This window comes from Sceloporus occidentalis, unplaced genomic scaffold (assembly GCF_023333645.1).
Source record: "Sceloporus occidentalis isolate IW3139 unplaced genomic scaffold, rSceOcc1.0.p SCAF_32, whole genome shotgun sequence".
NCBI lineage: Eukaryota > Metazoa > Chordata > Lepidosauria > Squamata > Phrynosomatidae > Sceloporus > Sceloporus occidentalis.
In genome coordinates, this window is record NW_028317012.1 from 1234973 (window position 1) to 1254964 (window position 19992).

The 19992-nt window shown below is 40.5% G+C and overlaps 1 protein-coding gene across 1 annotated transcript; it reads right to left on the reverse strand.

The window, feature by feature from the left end:
• Positions 1–427: 427 nt before the first annotated feature.
• Positions 428–17856, reverse strand: LOC149298449 (enhancer of mRNA-decapping protein 4-like). The gene is made up of 29 exons (XM_089487426.1): positions 17781–17856; positions 15031–15184; positions 14342–14453; positions 13922–14021; positions 12838–13024; positions 12388–12535; positions 11966–12070; positions 11315–11424; positions 10550–10633; positions 10080–10175; positions 9625–9724; positions 8978–9158; positions 8765–8837; positions 8195–8283; positions 7805–7986; positions 7551–7642; positions 6949–7108; positions 6340–6800; positions 5520–5618; positions 5072–5224; positions 4785–4821; positions 4047–4227; positions 3452–3607; positions 3178–3293; positions 2744–2909; positions 2385–2571; positions 1985–2204; positions 1165–1328; positions 428–620 (listed from the first exon to the last, which is right to left on the reverse strand). Exons 1-29 carry the CDS (start codon positions 17854–17856, stop codon positions 428–430), a joined length of 4182 nt encoding a protein of 1393 aa, XP_089343552.1.
• Positions 17857–19992: the final 2136 nt, after the last annotated feature.

The following is a 19992-nucleotide window of genomic DNA, read 5'->3' on the forward strand; positions in this document are numbered from 1 at the left end:
AATCCCAATGTTGGATAAAGGGATCGGCAAGTGGATAATTGCCATTTACTGGGGTATTTATCTGGCTGGATAAGGCAACACAGGCACAAAAGAAAGGATATATATATATATATATATATATATATATATATATATAGATATAGATATATATAGATAGATATATATATGAATAAATAAAACCCCATGCAAACGCGAAAAAATGCATTATATGTATATGTTGAATGTCAAAAAACAAGCAGTTTTAAGGTCAGAGAAAAAAAAATATTTTAGCTTCTCAGTACAAAAGAAAAACAGCTTGTAGTATACATTACAGGTACAACAGCAATGGTGTTAATTAGCTTTGCAGCCCAATGAAACGGAAAGCAGTGTGCTCGGTCTAAGGTCACACGGAAAGAAAAAAAATAAAAAATTATTTTACACGGGGCATTTAGCTCATAGTGGGGGTCACCAGCCCCTTCAGCATTATCACGAGGCGTCGGGCGAGCCTGTTTAAAGGGTTGTGAGGTTCTGCTTGTAAAAACTGGAAAAGCTTCTGCTGTACTTGATTCATGACCGTTCCCATGTGGTCTCTGGTTACAGGGTCGCTGTGGTCCAGATGCATCACTGCTTCTTCTAAGTAACTGACAAAACAAAAATATATATACGCACATATGTATTCATTTTGGAGTCCTGATTCAAAAATATATTTTAAATGATTTTTTAAAGGTCTTTAAAAGAAGACACAGTGACAGCTTAACTATTTGAACTACAGGGACCTTATGGAAACCATCACTGGCTGATAACAACTAAGCAAACTATTATAGTAAAGACAGTTAACAAGTATCTTTACATTTTTTAATAGTTTAAAGTGTGTGTGATATTTATCATAAGAGGACAATGTATTTACTTTTAACAAACTGTCTTTAATTTTGTTTTTTTATTTAAATATTTTATGAGTTAACATTTTTTTTTGAATCCTGCACAGCGACTCCATTTATCTCAGTTTTTTGCCCCCGGATTGAAAGAAGAAATGTATGTTTTATATAGAGTCGCGTTTCCCCCGATCAAATAGAATAATTTATGGGCTCATATGGGGATTACAGATACTTCATCTTGTTTCATACGACTTTGGAAAATCTGTTCACTTTGTAATGAACATCCCCTGCAGCGGGAAAGGTAACTTACTTTAGTTTGAGATCGGTACGGGTACCAAGATCAAATGAAAGCTGTTGGATGAGAGAAAGCAGAACAGGTTGGGTGAGTGGGCAGGGGTGCTGTCCAAACACTTGCTGGGGATCCACCGTATCACACGCGTAGATAATAAGATTCAGGTCCGAAGCAGTCAACGCCTGCAAAAAAAAAAAAAAAAAAAAAAAAAAAAAAAAATTAAAAACACACACATACATACATATATATATTATATATATAATATATATAATATATATACACACACACACACACACACACACAGATAGACTAGGTTTTCACTGTAAAAGCATTCAGGGGCAGTTTCATCTTTAAAACGGTCTGCCCGGGGGTTCTATGAAATAATTAAATAATTCCACATAAAACGTTATTCTTCATTAATATTATAATAACTTTTTATTAGTCTTTCCCTATTCCAAAGCCAAGGGAAACGGCTGCTGCAAAGTGAAAACGCCGATTTACAACAATATCTACATCCACACTTCATGCAGAACATTGAACCATAAATTTCAGATTGACAAATAATGATTTCCATTGAATCAGCCATAGACTAACTGCTTAGGTGAATTTATTTCTGCAGAAAGTCCACATTAGCACGCTAAATAAAAAGGTTTGTGTGATTCGACCAGGTCTAGCTATATCTGTACGTACGTTCATTTATTTATTTTTGTAACATTACTAAATCAGTGGTTCCCAACCCAATCCGCGGGGCATTTACAAATCTCCCCCTACTAGAATAGAATAGTAGTTATGAAGACTGGGTTGGGAACCACAGCACCAGCTGGCTGAAGAATTGTACCTGCTGGAAAGCCTGGTTGATGTGACCTTGCTGCATCAGCTGAAGGATATGGGCCTGCTGTGTCTGGAAGTCCAGGTGAGAAGAGGGAATAGGCGTCCCTGCAGCAGACCTCATAGCTTGCATGATGCTGGAAGTAACGGCCGCTTGTTGCTCTTTCATGGCATGGCTAACCTCCTCCTTTATGATCCGTTGTACCTGAGTCAGGATGGAGTCCTGCATGCTGCACATACAAGAGAGTGGGAGAGAAGAGCCAAGACAACGTGTGACTGCTTAATATCTCACTTCAATAGGCCCACTAATTCCCAAGGGTTATTAAATGAATCCAGCTTGGCATGTTGGGTTATCTTGCAGTGGGCAAATTATCAACCAACGAACCCCGTAGAGGGTTAAGGAGACATACTTGCCAACCGCTACGTGTAGCTGATGCTGGACCTCAGACCGCACGCTGCTGGTCAGGTTGGTCGACAGCTGCTCTGTAGTGGTTTGGAGACAATCGATTAACTGCTGAAGCTGCATCACAAGAGGATCATGAGTCTCGTGTTCCTGCGTCATTTTGTTTTTCAGATGGTTCTCCATTTGTTGCAAGTCTGAAAAGTGTTGAGGAATAAAAAAAAAAAAAAATTAACAATCATACATAAGAATAATTTATTTTTGACAGGTATCTGGGAGACGCCCGACTTAACTCGAGGAAGCATCACACCAGGAATGACTTTTTATCCATCTGTAGCAGAGGAGTACATAAAATATCCGTCTACTTACATTCTTGGGTTCCTTGCTTGAAGCTGCCGTTAATCTGTTGGAACATGGACTGACAGCCTTTCTCAAAGGCGGGCAGCACGGTACCTTGAAAAGCTTCTTTATACGTGGACTGGATCTGTACTTGGAGGGCATCAGCGGCAGCTCTGCCAATAGCATCACTGATATTCTAAAGAAACATGAGTTGGATAAGGCCGAGAACAGAAACCGCTTATAAGTGTATGATGCCAGCAAAGGAGAGCGTTTAGGAGGCTGGGTGCTTCTACATTTTAATAAAATAAGATAAAATGTCCTTAAAAAGGCACAATATTCGACATTTGGTGGTAGATCAGAAAACATATTGGGATACCCGAGTCAGCAGCCTAATTTCCCCGCTCTGCGACTCTAACAAAAAATAAAAAGGTATCGTCTCTTTAGTGGTGAGGCTCAATATTTACCTTTGACTTCACCATCTTTGTGACATTCTCCTTCAAGGTCCCCTCTACAGCGGTCATTTTTGCTGCTATTGTACTGCTCAGCTGCCCGGTCACCGGTTCCAAGCTCTTCGAGATACCTTTTAGGTCAGACGGGAAGAGAAATTAAATTAATTAGTCCAAAAGCACACCCCTCCTTAACAGCCAGGGCAATTTGTTTCCATTGCGTCGACATGCAATATCGTTTTGATTTCAGATATGACAACTACCTACAAAGTCAAGATCTCTTTCCACTTACACTGAGGAACGGTCTTTTTGATTTCTTCCCTTACGGTTTTGTCCAGTCGATTACAAAGAGCCCCGGAGAGAGAGTGAGAGAGCTGCTGAGAAAGATATTCTTGCATTTGGCCGTTTCTCTGCTGGCCGTCGCTTAAGATCCTATCCAACCTTCGTTCTGAGAAAGCATACGAGTTAAGGATTCTTCCGAACACGGGTTGGTTTTTATTTACATCACAAATATCATATGAAAAGAGAAAAACATAAATGTTGCAAGAAAATAGAACAGGCAAAGACATATTATTCATGATATAGGCAGTGAAACATCAAGCTAGTATTTGATGTCATGAACTGGAGATGCGGTTCAATATTATATAATAAGTTATTGTATATTATATTTATCAGTAAAACGGTGTTTTTAATATTTTGTACTGGGAATAACAAAATTAATTTAAAGAATAAAAAGACACTAGAAACCCAATATTAATTTCAACCACCTTTTCTGGGAAATTCTGCTACAGCACACGTTAACCATACCAGCGATTCACCTTCTTACGCTTAACGGACCAGTTTAATAGTAAAGATGAACAATATGGAGACAGGGTTTAAAAGGATACGCTCTTGTTCTTGCTGGGTATCAATCACACGTTCCACGTGGCCCATGATGGAGCTCTGCGCAGCGTCCATATGGTCCGTCAGCCTCTGTATAAGCTCCAGCTGGTTCTGGCGTAGCTCCGCCAGTTCCCTTTGCTGGCCGCGCAGAAGCATAATCAATTCCCCCTGCTGCTCCGAACTCACCTAGAAAATTAACATGATTACCAGAAAAAGTAAAGGGATAGTCCATTCCGCTTTGTAGATGGTGACGTCCACACGCCATGCAGCATGATGTTTTATGGGATCTGTTTCTGTATTCTGGTGACCCCCTAGGTCTGGCTCAACAGGCTTATGATGCTTAGCGATTTATTTTTTTTGTATGTTACTAGTAGCGTGCCCAGCCTATCCCGTCTTTTAAGCTTCAGGGGACCTGTGTGATTATTCCTGCTGTTTGTAGGACGGTGATAGGGTTGGCTTTTTTAAAAAAAGAGGGGATAAAGCAGAGTGAAGTTAGCCCAGAACACGGAAGTGACTAGTTACTCAGATCTGAAGGGCAGACTAGATGGGCCAAATGACTGAGCTGCTGTCGATTCTGTTTTGATACATACAATTAGGATGCAAGTGACGATCTACTGAACATTGAGATTTCGCATTTTTATTGCATCTCCGTTTGGAGTTGTTGTAAGCAGAGTGTGGAGAATTTTGAAATTTTAACCCAAACAAGCCAACTTCAAGAGTATCATCTTCTACAAGCCACTCACCTGACCGTCAGATATTCTTGGGGACAGGGACAAGTCTCTGTAATGATAAACACAAGTAGCTTCATAGCACATAGGAGAAGTAACTAATGTGAACATGCACATAAAACAAGCCGATATGTGGCCATTCTTTGGGGTTCTGAACTCGCTCAACTTTTTAATTCAAATAAATCCATCCCCCTCGCTTTGCTAAAAGCCTTAATTGTTTAAATGCACAGCCCTAACTCCCCATTATAAAAGGGAAGCAGGTATTGGGGACCCAAAAGAGCAAGAATTAACATTTAACTTACGGATCATCTTTTTTGGCTTTCCTGCGTAGCTTTGGAGAGGAACGAGGAGACGCTTTGGTTTTCCAATCCTTGACAGGGAGCCGTTGCCCTGCTCCTTTCATGCCAAAATTAACCGAAGTAGGTGCCAAACTGGCCACTTCGTCGTCGTGATCGCTGAAAAACAGCAACAGCATATTTTAGACAAAGATGACAAAGATGATGATAGTATAACAACTGACTTTTCAAAATCTCTTCCCAGGGATTTCATATTTGATCTTGGACTATGGCTAGGAAATGTACAAAACGCAATCGTAACTAAATATAACACTACTTGTCATGCGAAATATGCCCTGGATAGGTTGCTCTCATACAAAAACTTCTAAAATGTTGGGTATATGTGGTACTTTAATTCATATCTTGTCTAAGTGGAACAGCAGCTTGACAGCAGCCATCGGAGACACCAACTCACCTTTGCTCTGCACTGGCGTCTTGACTGTCGTGTTGCTGCATTAAGTGATAGCTGTGTCTATGAAACGAAGAGTTTGCTCGGTCTTGGTCATCACGAGTGCTAATCAGTAGAGAAGAGTTCATTAAAACGGTAATAAATTGCATTAAAAAGCATCCGCTGAACACTTGTTTTATTTTTCAAAGCAGGGAAGTTACTGTATGTGCAATATTTATGATTGATTTGTCTTGCAATTGAGAAAATGCTCTTTGCAGTTTCGTTATTTTTATTTTCGGTTTTGAACAATGTATTTTTTGTGCTTTATTCCTCAAATAAAAAGGAGATATATAGCAGCTGCCTGTATCTCCCATCCTAGGTACGCTTTCTTTTACCCCTGCCAACATTCCTAGCTTTTATTCCTATCCCCTGCATCCTAATCCCCATGACATGCTCATTGCGTCATCCTCCTCCCTACGCTCCCTTTTTATATTCCTGCCCTGCATCCTACTTTCCCTCTCTCTTGGTTCCATCCTACTTTCCTTCTCTCTTGGTTCCATCCTTTTCCAACCTCACCAACTTTTTTTTTCTAAGATTTTCTAATCTGCCCTGTCCCACAATCCACTGGGATACATATACCCTCTTGGGAGGTGTTTTGTTTGCCCTGGGATTCCCGTTCCTTCTAGTAGCGGATCGACAGTATTACACAATCAATGCATATTCATGTTCTCCAAGGACCACACCACTGTCACCATCAGAGTTCATTCACTTCCACGTGAAGGTGATTTAGTGGCATGGCTACATACACTGATTTATGTGGCTCTAAAACCTCAAGACCTTCACGTACTTATCTGCCAAGCTATTTCTGGTCTCCCTGGTGATATCTGGAGCCGCGGGCCATGGTTGAGACACAGGACCATCCACAATATCTTGAGTTGCTGCCTTCTCCATTAGCGTTGGCACGGTCATGCGCTCATTTTCAGCGCCAAAAGACCTGATATCCAGAGGCCGGAGGATATGTTCTGACGTAGGACAGTTACGGGGCGAGAGCAGGTGCAGGGCAGAAGCAGCAGAGCTCATGCTGTCTGGGTTATTGGCCGCTACAGATCCCTCAGGGACAAGACCCGAGGACAACTGAGTAGGGTAGCTTCGCTGCAATGTTTCTGAGGCAATTTCAGGCATACCCTGGGAAATTGCAGTGGAAGCACTAGAGATTACATCAGGGGAACGCTCACGTGTGGGAGAAGCTTGAGGAACACCCATGGTTTCCAAATTCTGCAGCTCCAATGGAAGACTGGATGGAGTAACCTGACAAATACAAGCGAACGGCCACATTGTCATATCTTGCACAGGATTCTCAAAATCTGTTTTAATAGGTATTTGTTCATCTCTATACTATAGCAGTCACGTCTACGCATTGCAAAACTGGCCGATTCATTGACGGTGGAAGCTTTACCTGGACCCCCGCTTTGGGTGTGAGTTTCTCTGAAAGTCCTGGGATGAGCACAGCAGAGTTTCGTGAACTGGTTTGAATGCTTGTGCTGCTGGAAGGACTACTTAGAGTAATGCTGCTGTCTAGCTGAAGTTTCGGGCTTAAAGTCAAATCTTCTGAAGGTCTGAATAAAAAGGAGAACGATGTCCACATTCGTTAATAAGTAAGGTCTTTAAATGATCGCTAAGGACTTAATCGGCTGGAGATTTATCTAGCACATATTCTTAGTTCAGATCTGACCATTCATCACTGTAGGATGCTTTACATTTTTAAGCAGACCAGATAATGAATGGTAGATGGTGGATGTACATTACCATACTAGTCTAAAGAAAGGTCTGCAATACCTTCCAGAAGACCAGTGCTCGTTGGCCAAGACATGGAGTCTCATAAGCTTTCGGAGTCCCAGAGGTTCTTTCTTTAGATGCAAGGCTTACTTAACTCTAGTTTTTGCTGTATGAAAGTTGGCCCACTAAAAGCTCTTAAAGTACTTAATAAAACATTCTTTTTTTTATTACTGATGATAAAAAAAATAAAGTGGATTTTTCACTTAAAATTTAAAAAATTACCTGGAAGCGCCCATGTCGCTGATAGAGGCGCTGCTAATAGGTGTAACAACCGTGAAGGTGGTGGTGCTGCTACCACTAGGAGAAGATGCAGCCTGCCAAAAACATAACATTACACGCCAACGGTAAGCTATTAATAACGAAAAAACTAGAATGCAGATGTTAAGTGGTGACAAATAGGCTATTTGTAACTACAATCCACATAACTCGCCATGTGCTCACTGCACCATTATATATCACCCCCAGACAGGTATTACCTGCTGAAACGATGTACTAGGTGTCATGAAGGCATCAGGGGTCATAAGCACTGGCTTAGAGTCTGCGGAAAGCATCAGGAAATCCGCAGTCATCCTATGAAGATCTGGCTGAGAGTCTTGACGAGCGCTCTGAGAAATGCCCGTTGTTTCTGGGTCCGTGTCTGCCCCATGATCATTAACAGCTGCAAAGAAATCATTCTGAATCGGTGCTTGGCAGAATTAAATATTAGAGAATCTAAAACCAACAGACTGAGCAATACGAGAGTGTTTTACCCCCTCCTAAACAATACCTGCCTCCTAAAGGGGGGGGGGGGGGGAGTCATCAATTAATAAAAAAAAACCAATTACTCTGATTACATGTTTTTTTAAGCCCAGGTTCAAGCCACCTACCAAAATCTTCATTTAAGCGCTGGGAAGCTAGTGCGCCAGATTCCAAGTTCTGCAGCGGCTGAAACCAGATCTGTACATCCTGCAGGGCCCTGTTTCCACACAGAATAATTTCCAATATGAGTACAAAACAGCAGAGAATATTTTCCATGGACACATACAAAATATCAAGCTTCCATAGACAAAAATGTTTGTTATCCCAGATACTTCTAAAGGAAAAAAGGTATGGATTTCTGCATTATTTCTTTTAAATGAAATTGTACGATCTGGTATTACCATATGGATATATACCATATGGATTCAAGCAAGACGCAGATGAGAAAAGTATTTAGCCTAAAAGCCGATTTAGGAATGTCCAACATCACAGAACTTAACATTCAGTCCATCTAGTCTGCCCGTTTTCCCTGATGTAAAGACTCAAACCTGAAATCAGTCCTTGGTCACAGGTTCAGGATAGCTTGATGTCCATCCTATGCATGTTTTGAATCACTCACTGTATTACCATCTATCACTTCTATCGGGAGGCTGTTCCCCTTACCTACTGCCCTTAGGTAAAACTTCCTTAGCACTTACTTTGTGTGAACACAGAAGAGTTTGATAAGCACGCCGTTTGCAGATTCCAAGTTTTCAGGCTCCATCGATTCTTCTGCAAAACAGGAAAAGGTGATCAAAAATGATGTTTTTAATTCTACCTTATCACATGTATGCATATAAAACATATAACTAATAGATTGTAAGTTCCCAAGAACAGGACGCTCTTTTAGTAAACTCGGCAACTTCACTGACCTGTATTGTTGTTGCCAGTTTCTTCTTCCGAAGGGAGAACCTCTGTGTGCCGCAGTCGGCAGCGACTAACATCCTGGATGCCGAAACTTAGCACAGGGTGTGTGAGCAGGAACTCAGAAATGGAGGTGAAGGAAGCTTTCCCGTCATCTTGATTCTGTAACAGCTCCATCACATACAGCACCTAAAATGAAAGGTGCCAACGGCAACAATATCATTACGATGCTTCCAGGATATAATTTCATTTTTTTTTTTAAATCTTTTTCCATCCCTCTGCAGCTTTTAAATTCACCAAAAGTTTGAATTATTGCACGATGCATTGGATCAGTTCTATATGCTGCATATTCTTTCCCTGATCGAAAGGTCACTTACTGTATATCCATTTCCTACTGATCTATTTAATTGTTCCCCGCGTTCTATTCCAGCACAAGGGAATACTTAATATTTGTATTTCTCCCTTAAATCAATGTCTTCATTAAGGCCATAAGAGGTGCCCTTGTGCATGCGTTCCTATATATATATATATATATATATATATATATATATATATATATATATATATATATATATATATATATATATATATATATATATATATATATATTCCCACTCTATTGCGTTTATGTGAGGGCGAACACTTGCCCACTTACTTTTCGTTGAACGTCTGTGAGTATTAGAAATTCAGAGGAGAGATCCAAAGAAACCTTCAACTCTGGCAAGACACTGGAACTAAATGGGTCTGGAGAAAATCTGGAGATCGTAGATGGAACAAGTTAAAATGAAAAAGAAAAACGTGGTATAAATACAAGAGATTTTATTGTGAAAAAGGGCAAAACAAAAAGCCATGATAATTAACACTACATGTTTAATACCAAAAGAGTAAAACTTATCTTATGCAAATAAATTGCGTTAAAAGCCTTGTTTACAAACGTAATCGTGCATTTACACAGGTATAATTTCCACTATGTCTTAAAAGTGCAAAAGTTAGAACGATCAGTGTATTTATCCAGATCAGACCCAGAAACGTACCCAATGTTGTTTTAAGCAATGGATCCCACCTCATATAACATATATACATATTTTTTTGTTCTAAACAAGGTCCCACCGAATTGTCTGAAGGCATGTCCAGGAGACGGTACACCACATCTTAAGTTCTCTGTTCTGATCTGCTCCGGTAATAAGGAATCTCCAAAAGGGAACTCTGCAAAAGAGTCAAATCACATCACTACACTGCTACAGACAAGGATTGTTTCCATCTACCCGATCCGTAGATCATTCCATCTACCCGATCCGTAGATCATTCCATCTACCCGATCCGTAGATCATTCCATCTACCCGATCCGTTGCCATTGACCTTCCCTTTAACTGCCTGTATGTGTACATCTAGTCCAAAAATCTATACTGACATTACCATATTGGTTAGTTCAAAGAGGTTTGTGATCATTTTAGGAGATCGACATCCATGCAAGATGGCGTGTAAAAAAAAAATAAAAAAATGGAGACTTCCGAGGCCCCTTTGTGAGATTTGCCAATGTCATATGTTAAACTTTGACATGCGATACATAGACGGCTTACTCTGGGTCTTGTTTCTTGTGATTGTCACAGAAGAGTAAACATGACAGGGGTCTTCCATTGTGTGGCTTCCACTCATGAAGACATCTAAAGAGAAAGAAATCACAAATAAATAATTTCTTCTATTTTTCTATTTCTCTCAGGAATAAAAAAAAGATGATAATCGCCAACAAATAGACTTATATTCGTAATATTTGAACATTACATCAGGTGTCTATATTATTCTGCCATCTATTTACCGTATGGAACCATTAAAGCCATCAGCACAGGTACAGGGCGTATCATGACTATTGTCTTGTGTTAAAGAGAGATAAGCATCATTTTAGGTTTTAAGCCCTTACTAAAAGGTTCGATGTTTGTATAGCTATATCCTAAAACATATGAATCATAATAACCAAATACACTTTTCCCCGGGCATTCAAGTTTATTTTCAATGGCGCAGATGTCATCTGACATAACCGTCTCCACGCATCTTCATAGACAAACAAAGAGACATTTGGATTTATGCCCAGAATGCAGTGCATAATGCTGCTGAAAATTAACAGTTTAATAAACGAGGTGTGATCGCGTTTCACATTGCTGGCTTTTTCTTCAGCCGTTTATAAAAGTACATAGAGTAACCTGGTGCCATTTCCCCTTTGGGACGGGGTCTCTGAATATAAAAGATTATACCAGGATTATAAAAAGGCCAGTTCTTGGATTTTGAATAGACAAAAAAAAAAAACCCACGAACACACAAAAGTCGACAGATTCCGTTTGGCTGCATACCTCGGCTGATCCTGTCCTTCAATGTAAATCTGCCAAAATTTCACATAGCCGTCATGGCTAGCAGTGGCCAAAACAGTTCCATCTGGCGAGAGAGCCCCTTCACTCATACGCTGAAACAAAAAGAAGGTTGCACGTATAGAACGATAATTAAGAGCATCATCTTATTACACGTGTCTCATAATCGAGTTTGCTTTTGCTGCTCGAAGCATGTCAAGGGCCTTCATTTTAACCATGCCAAGCGGACAGCATCTTTGGAGCCCCGCAGCAGAGATCTCCACTGTTGAGAGTCTAACATCTTTAAAACGAAGAAAGTTGGGTTAGTGAGCTCAATACAGATCTGTAAGATAGAATAGAAATAGAATCCACAGTCGTAACGTGTCCACCTTGTCTTACTGCAGCTTTCACAGCGATAATTAAAGAGGAAATGTCGTTCTGATAATACTAGGTCGGTCGTTACACTTTCTCAAGCTTAATAGAAACTGGACTGCTATTATAAACCTGCATGCAAATCAATACCATCTTCGGTGTGTCTGAAGATGAACGTACGTGCGCATTAACCACGCATACACATACAATATTCAAACGGGGTCAACTATTAGGCAAAATGGGAAAACAAGGTGAACTACACAGGTATAACGCACGAGAACATACCCCAGAATGCCCTTTCACAATTATAAATCCTTCTTTGATGTCAGTCACTTCCACTGGCCATGAACTGTGGTTTGCTCTCACGATCTCCAGATCCCACACCTCAGCCTAAAAATGATAAGGGGGGGGGGGGGATAATCATTAAGCAACAAATGCAGCAATAAAAAGTGGTTAAATTGGTGTAACAATCTGTGTTCTGTGTGTAGGTCTGGGTTCAGGAATACACCTCCATCTAGATTATTTACACGTTTCCTTGCCAATTCACACTTACGGCAAATAACACATTTCAATAAAATAGTTTTTCAAGCACATTCATTTAGATCGATTTTCTTTTTTTTTCATTTGGAAAGGAGAATTGAATTATCCAATCAATTGCGTAACTTGAATGTAGCACAAAAGTACACAACGTGCAATCAAAATCTTACCCGGTCTTCATGCAGCAAAGCAACCGTTTGGCTCGCATCATCGGAGTTGTCCTCGTTTTCTTCGGGGATGTACGGACACCAAATTATTCTGCGCAGGTTATTTAGTGAAGTGTTGTCTGGTCTCCGTATGTGCACTACAATCTCATCTCTTAATTTAAAGTCAAGGAGAGCACACGAGCACAACGTTTCAAGCCCAAAGAAGGTCCACCAAACTTTTGGAAATGACGGGCTTCATTATGCATTACAAAAAAACAACTCTAGCTAGTTTCGCCTACAAAGGACAGAGTTGGCCCTGCATAATTCATAATGAGCACAGCCCTTTATGTGGGAGATCGCAGACGTCTCATACGTAAACTCATGGATTCATAAACGTACACGGGTTAACTTAAAAGTAAAAGCCTCACTTTTTGCAGGAACACTCCAGACCTAGTATCAAGTAGGAAAGGATACTGTATCTTCCCGTTCTCCATTGTAAGTCGCCAAACAAAGAGGCTTCCGGCTTCATCCAAACAAGCAAGCTGGTTAGAGTTCAGATGAGCGAATGCCAAGTCTGCAACGCCTCCTGTTATGCCTTTCAACAAGATCCTTTCTGCTGTTGTGACGCTTAAAACGCGGACCATTGCCGATCCGTGGGCCCCTAGTAAGAGCGAAATAGACCGTTAGCGTTGACCCAAGTTAATTGGTTTTAATGAATTGTTTAAAATAGAAAGCATCACTTTCCAATATATATATATATATATATATATATATATATATATATATATATATATATATATATATATATATATATATATATATATATATATATATATATATATATATATATATATATATATATATACACATATATATATATATACACATATATATATATATACACATATATATATATATACACATATATATACACACACACACACTACATATGCATAGTAAAATCAGCTACTCAATCACTTTTATGTGCCTCTATATACAAATCATATTGCCTAAATTCGTGTTGTAGCTGTCAGTATCAGCAAACGAGTAAGGTACATTTTTTGATGGATATTAGGTGTTTATTCCACATTAAAATAGTTGTGATAATTTAACAGCAGTAGATGAAGTTTTTTCTGGGGGCCTTAACGGGTTTCAGCTACAAAGATGGGTGAGAATGTTGGATTGGTTTTCAGTTGATCCCAACTGAATGAATCTAAACTGGATGGAAAGAGCAAACACACCACATTACTCAACTCGGCACAGACAATCACTTATGCTATTGTTTGTTTAGTTGGTAACGATCCAAATACATTGCGGCGTATACAGAGACTGATTCAGCAGCAAGCGAATAAGACACCGATGTGATATTTGCAAGATACAAAAAGACAGAGCTAAGTCATCTCAAGGGAAAGGCCAGCCTACATAGTCAACGTGGGAAGATTTCTTGATTAACTATGTTTTACGTGGGACCAACTTGAAAGAACGACGAACGCATGCGGTAAACCTCTTTGAAACAAAAGAATATTTAATGCTTCAGAAAAACCATACAACGTCGTACCTCTTGTAGCATAAGCAAGATAGGCGTTAGAAACTGCTATTAAGTTCCCATAGTAATATTTTTGTTCCCAGTCATATTTAGCTACCGGCTGTATTTTGACCTGCAGAAGAAAAAAAAATAAGTTGTAAGTGTTAAAATGTTTAAGGCCAAAAGATCTAATCTCTTCGATTTGCCCCAAATGTATCTTATTTTAGCATTCACCTAAAGTAACCACAAATAATGTTATGTGGCTATATATATATATATATATATATATATATATATATATATATTACACATATACACACACAGGTGAAATACCAAAGAGGTATTTGCATCTGTGAGCTAAACATCAAGAAGAGTTGATAGTTGCGATCAAGTCCAAGTGATTATCGGCTATTAGCGGCATTACCTGAACGTACAAGAAACCCGAAACTTTACCTTGTTGCTGCCTCTAGCTTTGCTGCAAATATTAGAGTCGTTGCTGGCTACAATTTCCACATCTTTTCCTTTGATCTCGATGGAGGAAGAGCTGTCGTCTCCAGACAAGCAGCTATGAAAGAACAGAGATATACATAGATAAGATAAGACTTATGCCTAATAGTTCAACTCAAAATCCTACATATAGGATAGGCAATAGTATCCTTAATGCCCAGTATACACACACCTATGATTCAAGTCTGCTGCGTTGTCATGTGTCACCGTGGCTTATACCAGCGCAACATATAGATTTCTTGCATGCGCAAGAAGAGGACCCAAATATACGCACTAATATACCAACACGCTCAAGACGTTTTCCTAAGTTTAAACTTGTCATTGGTTCAGTACCTGTCCCAAATTCTTTTATAACGGATTACTACCCTTTAAGTCTGTGTTGCTTTCTATGTGATAAACTCTTTCAAGAGAAGATTGTACAAGCTCAATGAATGTTAAAAGTGGAACAGCACCTTTAAAACACCATTGAGTTGTTTTTATACCCTTAAACTAAATTACAAATCAATTCTCCTAAGTGAAAACCTATTTCATTCTACAATCACAACTTGGTTAATTGCTTGAAGGACTCAAGTCCATCTCGTAAATTAGAATTTCACATTTTTCAGATAAAAAAAAAAAAAAAAAGGCCAACTCACACGACTTGTTTGTCTGCTACGTTCACCATGGCAGCATTTTGGAGAGGGGGTTCCGGCAATGAGGCGTTCTCCGTTTCGAGGGGGTCTGGAACAAGAAGACCATTTAGATCACCGTTGAAGGAGCTCGACTTCCTCTTGGTTTCAGTCACTGAATCTGAATACACAGAATTTTGACAATAGTAACATAAGGCGGATGATGATTCTGGTTTTACCCGCTCAACATAACGTCTACAAAGCAAATCTAACATTCCGCTGTCAAGTAATCAAATATAAAGTATATATTTATATCAATATAATATCAAAAATGTGTTATTTGTCTTTTAAATGCAGTCCAAAGCTTTATCCATTTTTAGTGGATAACTTCTTTCCTTTTTTCTGTCCCTGTGGGTTCTCTCCATTTAAAAGTTATTAAAACTTTCATGATAAAGGGCCTTGGGAGTAAACAGCATTTTTTTAACAGTATTGATCTATATTAAATATACGTGCAATTATATGTTTTGCGATAAGCTTATTATTATCATTTTTGTTTAATGTCTGTAGATTTTTTGTTTTCCCCATTTTGCTGCTGGCCAGTAGTAGAAAAACTCCGAATTACATCAGTATTAATTAAACAGCGATGACTACGCAGAGCAGCGAACCTTGGCAGCAAAGTCACCAAAAGTTAAAGGTAACCTCAGTAAAATGAAGGATATTTTAGGGTAACTGACATGGAAACCACAAAACATTACATTTGATGGCAGATCAGACCCACTCGGCTCTTTTATTTGGCCCATTTCTCCTGATGTAATCAGGACTCGGTCTCGTCTGGGATTCAGGAGCCGCACGTGCCTGCCCCATGCATGTTTAAATCCCCTCACTATATTAGTCTAGACAGAACTCGATTCAAGCAGCATATAGAAATGTGTAAAATATATCATTTGTGACAAATCCATTTTAATGAAGTTTGGCATCGGATAGTACTGCTTTCTTGCAAAGAGAATGACATCATTGTTAGAAGCGCGTTATGCTTTGATGTCATCGTTAGAATGACACCTTGGAGAAACTACAGCATATATAAAGTAAATCAAACACCTGTTACTCAAATGGTATTCATTCATCTCTATTAATTACTCTTGTATTGTTATTTTAATGGACAAGGCATTATTATATATTGCTATATAGCGTCATCATACTGCGTAGCGCTGTACATCATGGCGACGTATAAACAAGCTGTTGATATATTCTATAGACTTAAAAGTGATTTTTATTATATATATATATATATATATATATATATTGTTTTTACTACTCAATCAGGGTACACAGTGATGCCCTTGTTATGGTCCCTTAAACACACAAAAAAAATTGAATCCAAAAAAGTTTGTAAACTTACATAAAAATATAACTTCTTGATCAAAATTTTTTTACATTTTTTTTTATGTTTTTAACACACCGCCACCTTTGTGGGTTTTAAAGTCACTCCAACTGACGTTCTAATGCCTTAAATGAATGCACATTAGATACTGCTCTGTGCCTTTTGGTTTCCATGTTGCTGCCCCCCCATTTAAAATGCCAAATGAAATGGACCGAAACCTAATTTAAAAGCCACAACTACATTGTTTCCAGTTAACAAAATCATAAAAAATCTGTGGTTTCTGAATGTGTATTATAGTAAGAGATGTTTTGATTTAACTAGATACAAAGTGTTGCTTGTTACGTGTTATACAAAGTAACGTTGTGTTGTGGCAACAACATACCGAAAATTCTAACCAACATGATGACGACATTTTGAAAACCCATAGTCTTTTATGTCATCTAATGTGTTTAATAAAATGATGTCATATCAGTTCAGGACTGATGTCAGTTTGCGTTTCGGGGGTAAAAGTAAAGTATAAATATAAATGGTTGTGTTAGATTAATCAAATTTAACCCATTTGTGACATCCTCTGGATGGTCAGCTTGTGAGCAGGACCCCCTTTACCTAAGGGGGTCTATTCTAGTTTTCTTTGACACTTTGAACGTATGTACTGCGCTGTGTAAGCTGTCGGTGCTATATAAATGAAATATAATAAACTAATCTAACTGTGTGTGCAGAAATTCACGAAAGGAACAAGGAAAAAAATAGCTCTTACTGTTACCTAAAGTGAAGATTATCCTACATAATAAAAGGGCCTTTCTGCCCCTCTCGGAAAGAAGGGCAGCGTTGCTTGTGCGATGACATCTGTCAGAAGGGCACTTTCACCTTTAAGTACCCCCAACAGGGGCATCTGTCACTCTGGATTCAGTAGACATGGCTTTACACTGGCCAGAAGGAGGAATAGAATGCAAGCTCTGTGGGCCAGGGACCTCCTTTCCTGATTTATGCATACTGTTTTTGTACACGATGTTACTTATTATATGAATCTAAGAGCTCTATTCATAAACATACATCCCAAAACCAGTCAATGTGTATCACTTAAATGTGACCCCCCCCATCATGTACATCACACAGTAGCTGTGGGGGGCCCACGCCTCTGATCACGCACTTCTCGTGCCCGGTTTCCACTCCCACGAGCTAAACTTAACCTCATTTACCGATCGCATTTTCTCCTTATCATTAGAAGTGTGTTTCGGAGCTATACGGTTCGCTTTGCGTCGTTGGCTATGCTGTGGTCTCCAGTTATATGTCTAAGGCCCGTGTTTCTTGTACCCCCTTGTTCTCCTCCTCCGGCCCCTAACCGCATGACCGCTCCTGGTTACCGACTCTCCCGCATGTCCCCTCTGGCTCTTACCCCCGGGTCTGTCCAGTTTTAAGATGTCCCGTAGATGCTGCGTCGCGTTTAAATCAATACTGGAAGCCGAAGCCATTTCCTGATATCGCCAGCCACTCCCGCCCTGGTAACTCCGTCCACCGGTAATCGCAGAGCACTGAATCCGTACTTCCGCTCCCTCAGAACTATCGCTTTCCTGTTCCCACCTGGAAACAAAAGACAGCGTACTAGCGTTCCTAAGGGCGTCTGGGTCCCACAGGAGGCGGAAGTCGGAGCAGGCCTCCAAACACCATGGTTACTCGGACAGCCCCGTCCGAGAGAACGGCCCATCGCACCCAATTGTCCCTGTTTAAAAGCTCTGGATATTTGGTCGATATGAATGTATAGAGTTTATCAATGTTTTTACAGAAAAATACTCTATTCTTTTTCTAAATGTCACCCCAATAGCTATCCAACAGGTCAGAAAGTTACTGAAGGAGTCACTATAAAGCACAACTTCCCTTCCTAGGCCATCTGTGACCCCCATAGCTGTGGTGGTGCCACCAGTGCCATTGGAACTGCCCAGGGCACCACCACCAGCTGCCATCATGTTGAGTGCCGGGATATGACGCCATAACCTGCTATGTGGCTCCGCCTTTCATGGATGCATGGCGCCAGGAGAAAATGAACCATGGAGGCTGGTCATGGGCGAGTGGTGAAGGTCACTGAGCTCCTTTCTATCCCACAGAGCCATTGCCTTACAGGATGCCTTCTCACCCAAGAAGGCAGTTGGCTCAGTGTTGTGCGGCTGAAGGGCTGCCACCCCTAGCCCAGACTACAACACTGGGTGCCACACACCCCAACTATTCAGGACACCTGTGCTAGAGGGGAACAGCAGGAGATGTGCCGGAAATGGGCAGAGACAGCCCTGGAAGGGAGTCTGGATATGCCTGCCTTTCAGGAGGGGCCACCATATCGTGCCATTTCAGACCGTCGCAAGTATGCCCATGTGGGAGCTGCAATGGAAGTCTGTGTTCTACCTGTACTGACCTCCATGGATTTCACTCCCCCACTGGGCCAGACAAGGGACCTCAACTAGCCCATGATCTCCACTCCATGGAAAATAGCGGCGGCTACCAGAGAAAGTGCCTGAGAAGCAGGACTGTTGGGAGTTATGGTACAGCAGGCGAGGGTATCCTTCCAGTAACCAACCAACTTTTTCATACCTTAAAGCCAATGAAATAATGGCCACCTGGCAACCATAAGCAGCAGTATAACAGCTTGAGGGCCGTGTCTCTATAATGTAACGCAAGCTGTGTAATTGATATCGCTCAGAAGCTGAATGGTTATTTAGTCACTTTCTAAACATACTTTATTGTTTCTATACACTTTACTGTGACACCTGGGGACATAGAAAACATACACCAACCTCCCCACCAGCGTGAGTTGTTGATTAAGTATGGTAAAGTGTAAAAATTACTTATAAAGCCTGCTTCGCCGGTGAAACGCATGCATCAGTGTTACGGCTGCATGCTTGGCAACCAGGACCAACTCTCCAGAAGCAGCTCTGCACATGTGCAACGCGAGTGTGACATCAAAACGCAGAACAATCTGCCACTGGGACAATACATTGAGACACTGGTCCAGTCAAAGGTCTGTCTTGGCCAATCCACATGTAGCAGGAATCAAGGATTTTGGCAAGCTAGCGTAAATCACACAGTGAAGGCATGAGGGTAGCCCATGAGTGCCATTCTCTGCCAAAACAATCCAGGTGCTCGTAGTCAGGAAAGTCAGTCTTCAGTAAGTCATGCCACCGCGTACCCCGAAGAAGCTGATTTCAAGGGGCTAAGCTAGATGTATAATAAATGCAGCAGAATAGGACATTTTGGTTTTATAATTCAAAGCACTATAATGCGGGGTTTGACTCAGGCAGGTGTGTGGGACCTCTGCACCTACTCATGCACCCTCTCCATCATGCCCCCCTCAAACAGGGCTCGGTGGAGAATGTACCCAACAGCAACACTAAAGAAGAATGCATATTAAACACTTACCTGAGGTATACGCTGCAGCAGTCCTCAGTAGCAGGGGAAAAAAAGCCTTCCGCCGTTAAGGGTCCTTACAGTATCCCACCCAAAGCATTGCATGAGCCAGCGCTGGAGCGGACTAGCGGTCCATATACAGGCAAACATCTCAATGAAAATAAATTGCCAGTTCTGCGGCATCCCCCCGTTCGCAAGGGGGCTGCACAACTATC